Below are 6,980 nucleotides of genomic sequence, written 5' to 3' on the forward strand. Positions count from 1 at the left end.
TCTTTTCTTTTTTTTTTTTTTTTTTTTTTTTTGAAATGAAATACAATGCATGGAATTGAATATATCACAATATATACATGATACCAACTTATGCCCACCCCACACTTAAATCTTCACTTTGTCCCCAAAGTGTGAGGTGAACACCCTAAACTCACTCAAGAGTGTGAGCTTGAGGCACCTCCAAAGTCCGGAGGTGCTCCTCTTCTCCTTGATTCTCTTCTTCTTCTATACCTAGCCATTTCGGCTCTTGTCTCCTCAACCTTAGTCTCATCATACCCTTGGTATTGGGTGGGGAATTGTTGCATGAATTGAGCATTCATCGCGGCCACCATATCAAAAGTTGCGTTTGAAGTATAACGCATCTCTTCCAAATCTTCTTGATAATGGTGGTAGCGGTTTTCGGTGATTCCCCACCGAGCATTCTCCGTTAGTTGCATTTGGGAGAGGGTAGACTCAAGGTTGGTGACACGGTTTGTGATGTTGGTTTGCCATGATTGGAAGGTCGGGTAGTTGAATTGAGGGTCCGAAAAAGGATATTGTGATTGTTGTTGTTGTGGCATTTGGGGAGGAGTGAAATGGGGTTCATCAAAAGGAGCATTAGGCATGGGTTCATCAAATGGTGCATCATTATGAGGCATGTCACCAAAAGTCAAAGCCCCCCCCCCCCCACTTGCGGTTGCTCTCCTCCCTCATCCTCTTCCGGCTCAACTACTTGGGCTCTATCAACCCAAAGGTACACAAAGGCATCGTCGGGGAGCATGTAGAAATCTTGTGCACTCCCCCAACCCAAGGGTTGTGAGTCAGAGGGATGGGGTAGGTACATGTAATGCTTGGAGTTTTGCCCACCCATGCACCAAATGACCACGGGGGTAATTTTGTCAACCACCTTAATCATTTTTGCGTGCTTCAAGTAATGGTAGTCAATGAGACCACTACCATCAAGTTCATAGGCATTTGGTGGAAATGGTACACCCGTCTTTTGCACAATTAATTCAATCATGCCCCCAATAAAAATGGTCCCTTTTGGATTCTTTTGTAGTTCAAGGCAACCACTCACAAACAAATCCACCCAATCCGGTACTCCCCTCCCTTCCGGGGTCATCGACCATAGACATTGAATTTGTTGATATTGCATTTTTGTTGGTTCGGTCATGACCAAGAAGTTTGTGTTTATATGACGGCTTAAGAGGCGTAAGACCGGGTTGGGGATGGTGGTATTCTTTGAGTTCCCATGACGCACATCTCCCGTAATATCGTTCCAAAAAGCACTCATCAATTTTTTATCAAGGTTTTCTTTGACGGGGGCTTTGGTGATATGTAGGGCCTCTCGTACCTCATCATATGTCAAGGTATGGACAAGACGACAAGCCCGAAATTTGATCCCCGGGACCTTGTCCCTTCCCAATTTCACTTTTTCCAACGAAGATAGAAACTCAAAGGTAACACCCCTTCGGGTGTGTGCGGCCATGTTAATGTAGGCCTCAAGTCCAACTTTTTCCAAGAGCATTCGGGTCAAGTCAAGCATTCCCAATTCCGAAAGAACATCGTGGTCTAGGAACTTAGTTTGTACAATAGTTGACACCGAAGCAAATTTCCTCCAATTTGAGAGGGCCTTGTCTCGGAGGCCCTCCTTACCCGAGTATTCATTTTCATCATGATCCGAGGCTCCCTTGGGTCCTTTTGAGGAGGAAGTCGCGGTTTCTTTGCCTTTGCCCATTATAGAACAATTAACTTTTTCAGAAAACACAATTTTTTTGTAAATGATTTGGGTGAGGCAAATGATCAAACACCTAATATGCACTACAAAAATGAAGTGCTAATTAGCTATTTGTTGGAGTAAAAACACCTCACAAGTTAAAATATTGCATAAGGACAAACTTCAACACAATTAAACAACTAAATTTCGATTTTGAAGCACTCAAATTCAAAATTTAGTAAACTATGAATGACAAGGAGAAGAATAAAGTGTTATACCTCCCTTTGATCCTTGTTTGTGTTGTTGGTTGATCAATGCTAACCAAAAATGCTTAAAGTCGTCCCTTCAATCCAATTTGCAACCCAAAATCTTCAATTTATTCAATTCTTCAAAACCCTAGGTCGAAATGATGGTTGTTTCGTGAATGTTCTGCAATTTACCTTGCCCAAATTGATGTTGGGAGATGAAAGTTGATAAAACTTGAAGATAAATTGCTTGATTTGGATGATTTGAGAAGGTTTTGATGGGTGATTTTTAGGGGTTTAGGGTTAGTGTGAAGAGGAAGTGTAAGTGTTAAAGGAATTGGGGAAGAACAATGAGGATTTTCGTGGAAAAGGAAGCTGAAATGCGTGATTCATCAAAAACTCGCACCGTGCGAGTTATGCCTTCTGAAAAGTCGCACCGTGCGACTTTGCTGCTGGAAGTGGCTTTTTTGTTGCTTAATTCTCCACTTTAGCCAATCCTTTTACCCATCATTCTTCCTTCTTTTCTTCACATATGCCCTTGAGTTGGTATCCTATCACTAAAACACACATTAAACCATTCTAACATGCCAAAAACATTAGTGAAAATGCAAATGATTTAATTTATTATGCAAGAATTAAAGGATGCAATTAATTTAAATATGAAGAATTCAATATAAACATTGCAATATGACAAATGCAATAAAGACAATGCAATGCGGAATTTAAATATGCAAGGGAAAGAAATATTTACAAACTTTTGCCGTTTATTTAACGTCGATGGCTCGACAAAGTTGCACTTTCCATTAAGCCTCGTAAATGGGATCAACAAGGTGTAGTGTTTCCACTTCACCCGCTTCAATGCCTTCATAATAATGCTTAAGTCGTTGTCCATTCACTTTCAAGACTTTCCCGGTCTTCAAACACTTGATTTCTATTGCTCCATGTTGAAAAACTTTCACCACTTCATATGGTCCCATCCATCGAGACCTCAATTTCCCGGAGAAAAGTCTAAGCCTATTTTGAAAAAGCAAGACTTTCTCTCCCATTTGAAAAACTCTTCTCGAAATCATATTGTCGTGCCATGCCCTTGTCCTAGCTTTATAGATGGATGCATTCTCATAAGCCTCATTCCTAATCTCTTCTAATTCATGAAGTTGAAGCTTCCTATGGAGTCCCGCTTCATCCATTTGCAAATTGAAGGATTTAACCGCCCAATAGGCCCTATGTTCAATCTCTACGGGTAGATGACATGGCTTCCCAAAAAGTAGTCGGTACGGTGACATCCCAATCGGTGTCTTTTAAGCCGTGCGGTAGGCCCACAAGGCATCATCCAATCTCAAGCTCCAATCTTTGCGATCGGGATTTACCGTTTTCTCAAGGATGGCCTTTATCTCCCTATTGGAAACCTCGGCTTGGCCGTTGGTTTGAGGGTGATAGGCCGTGGATACCTTGTGAATCACCCCATACTTTTTGAGAAGAGCTCCAATGGCTTTGTTGCAAAAGTGAGTGCCACGGTCGCTTATCAAGGCTTTTGGGAAACCAAACCGATAAAAGATGTTGGTTTTGATGAATTCCCCAACTACCTTTGCATCATCGGTCTTGGTGACTTTAGCCTCCACCCACTTGGAGACATAGTCCACCGCTAAAAGTATATAAACATTGCCACAAGATGCGGGAAAGGGTCCCATAAAGTCAATACCCCACACATCAAATATTTCACAATAGATCATGAGGGTTTGTGGCATTTCTCCTCTTTTTGAAATGTTGCCAACTCTTTGGCATCTATCACATGTCTTCACCATGGCATGAGCATCTCGGAACAATGTGGGCCAAAAGAAACCGCTTTCCAAGACTTTTCTAGCCGTTTTCTTGGCTCCAAAATGCCCACCACAAGCATACTCGTGACAAAACTTAAGAATTGGAAGGATTTAGGTATCCGAGACACATCTCCTAATAACTTGATCGGCACAAAATTTTCAAAGATATGGGTCATCCCACACATAGTGCTTGGCATCACTCTTGATCTTTTCCCGTTGAGAGCGAGAAAGACCCTTTGGAAACTCTTGTAAGACCAAAAAGTTGACTATATGTGCATACCATGGCTCAATGGATGAAAATGCTAGGAGTGTGTCATCCGGAAAGGAAGCTTGTATTGGTGATTCCAAGATCTCTTGAGTCTTCTCTTGCACAATTCGACTTAGGTGATCCGCCACCGTATTAGTTGTGCCTTTCTTGTCTTTGAGTTCAACGTCAAACTCACTCAAAAGTAGCACCCATCTCATCAAACGGGGCTTGGACTCCTTCTTGTTCACCAAATGCCTTAAGGCGGCATGATCCGTGAAGATGATGACCTTGGCTCCAAGAATATAAGGTCGAAATTTCTCCAAAGCAAACACCACCGCAAGAAATTCTTTCTCGGTAGTTGTATAGTTTCTTTGAGCCTCATTCATCATTGTCGACGCATATTGAATAACATGAGGTGCTCTTCCTACCCTTTGGCCAAGTACCACGCCAAGCGCATAATTGCTTGCGTCCGGCATTATCTCAAACGGTTCATTCCAATTGGGAGGTTGAATTATAGGTGCCGAAATAAGCTTCTCCTTGAGCATATCAAAAGCTCCCTTGCATTCTTCACTCATGACAAATTCACAATCCTTTTGAAGTAGCTTGCATAGAGGAGCGGCAATCTTGGAGAAATCCTTAATAAAACGTCGGTAGAACCCGGCATGCCCTAGGAAAGATCTCACTTCACGCACATTAGTAGGATAAGGTAAGGTGCGAATGGTATCGACCTTTGCCTTATCAAACTCAATCCCCCTAGAGGAGATCACATGTCCCAAGACTATTCCTTCATCAACCATGAAACGACATTTCTCATGATTGAGAACGAGGTTGGTATCAATACATCTCTTCAAGACCCAAGTGAGATGACTCAAACAATCCTCAAAAGATTGGCCATGAACGATAAAATCGTCCATGAATACTTCAATAAAGTCCTCAACATGATCCGAAAAGATACTCATCATACACCTTTGGAATGTTCCCGGAGCATTACAAAGACCGAAAGGCATCTTTCTATAGGCAAACGTTCCAAAGGGACATGTGAAGGTTGTTTTTGTTTGGTCCTCGGGTGAAATTGGGATTTGAAAATAACCCGAGTAGCCATCCAAAAAACAATAAAAAGCTTTTCCCGCTAACCTCTCCAACATTTGATCCATGAAGGGAAGCGGGAAGTGATCTTTTCGGGTCACGGCATTGAGCCTACGGTAGTCGATACATACCCTCCACCCATTTTGAACTCGAGTGGGGGTCAAAACACCTTCATGATTCTCGACTACCGTTAGCCCGGATTTCTTTGGGACAACTTGGGTTGGACTAACCCATTGACTATCGGAGATAGGATAGATCATACCTACATGAAGGAGTTTGAGTACCTCTTTCTTGACAACATCCATCATTGGAGGATTCAAACGCCTTTGTGGTTGTCGAACGAGTTTTGCTTCATCTTCAAGAAGAATCTGGTGCATGCATAAAGTGGGACTAATGCCTTTGATGTAGGCCATTGTCCACCCAATTGCTTCCTTGTGTTGCTTAAGAACCCGGATGAGAGCCTCTTCTTGCTCCTTAGTAAGCTTGCTTGAAATAATTACCGGTAAAGTTTCTTCATTTTCTAGAAATGCATACTTCAAGTGGCTTGGTAAGGGCTTCAATTCAACAATGGGAGGCTTGACAATAGAGGGAACGGGTTTCTCTTTTGGTAGTTCTTCTAACAATTTGGAAGAAAGGAAGAAAATTTCCTGGACAGGGGTGGATTCGCACCGTGCGAATTCTGGAGCTGGAAAACTCGCACGGTGCGAGTTCTCTGCTGCCTTCCGGATTTCTTCCTTTTCTTCCCATTCCTCCATTGGGGGATTTTCCTCTAAGTCCTTGATTGTTTCCTGCAAATCACAAGACAAAGCATACCCCGTATCCTCTCCAACCAATCCATTAGTCAAAACAACATTTAATGCATCAACTTTGCACAATTCATACACGGTTTGCACAATTGGTTCAAAAATTTCAAGAAAACACATGGATGAAGTCTCGGATGGGTATTTCATAGCCTCATGTATGCTATACTCAATATTTTCCCCCTCAAATTCCATTGTGAGGCGACCACTAGATACATCAATCTTGGTGTTGGAAGTTCTCATGAAAGGCCTTCCCAACAAAATGGGAGTGGAGCCTTTCTCGGGTTCCATTTCAATCACATAAAAGTAGGCGGGGAAAAGCATTTCCCCCACCTTCACCAAGACATCTTCCACTACCTCCTTAGGATAGATATTGGACCTATCGGCCAAAGAGATGACCGTACGAGTCGGTTTCAAAGGGTCCTAGCTTGAGTGACTCATAAAGGTAATTGGGCAAGACATTAATAGATGCACCTAAATCAAGCATAGCATGTTGACAATCCAAGTCTCTAATTTTACAAGGGATGGTGAACATGCCCGGATCACTACATTTTTGTGGCAAACGTTTTTGAAAAATTGCCGACACATGTTCACTAGCCCTTACCTTTTTCATGCTTTTTGCCTTGTTGGTCCTCTTAGTAGTGCACAACTCTTTCAAAAATTTTGCATGCTTGGGCACACTACTAAGAAGATCAAGGAGAGGAATTTTTACCTCCACTTTACGAAAGATATCATAAAGGCTTGAAGTCTTCTTGTCAATTATCCTTGTATCATTCAAAGCACTTGGAAATGGAGCTTGTGGCTCATATTCCGGAAGCGGTTCATTCACCCTTACTTGTTGAGGTGTAGATGCTTCCCCTTGTTCCACTACCACTTCAATTTCATCTTCAACCACATCCTCCACTTCATGAACAATAGGAGGTGGTCTTGTCTTCTTAGGAGCCTTGGGTGCCTCTACCAACTCTCTACCATTCCTCAAAGAGACCACTTTTGCTTGTTCCTTGGTGGGTGGAGGAATGGTGTGAGAAGGGAGACTCCCTCCTTGGGTGGGTTTAGAATTGAGTGTAGTGAGGATTTGACCAACTTGGG

General features: G+C 42.4%; 1 protein-coding gene across 1 annotated transcript; it reads right to left on the reverse strand.

Annotated features, from left to right (window-relative positions):
- Positions 1–2,744: 2,744 nt before the first annotated feature.
- Positions 2,745–3,128, reverse strand: LOC141590495 (uncharacterized). The gene has a single exon (XM_074411085.1). The coding sequence runs from the start codon at positions 3,126–3,128 to the stop codon at positions 2,745–2,747; it is 384 nt and encodes a 127-aa protein (XP_074267186.1).
- Between the last annotated feature and the right edge of the window lie 3,852 nt (positions 3,129–6,980).

This window comes from Silene latifolia, chromosome 7, assembly GCF_048544455.1.
Source record: "Silene latifolia isolate original U9 population chromosome 7, ASM4854445v1, whole genome shotgun sequence".
Taxonomy (NCBI): Eukaryota; Viridiplantae; Streptophyta; class Magnoliopsida; order Caryophyllales; family Caryophyllaceae; genus Silene; species Silene latifolia.

Excerpts from the sequence above, each read along its gene's own strand:
- LOC141590495 (XM_074411085.1), bottom strand. The coding sequence starts at position 3,128 with ATGGATGAAGCGGGACTCCATAGGAAGCTTCAACTTCATGAATTAGAA.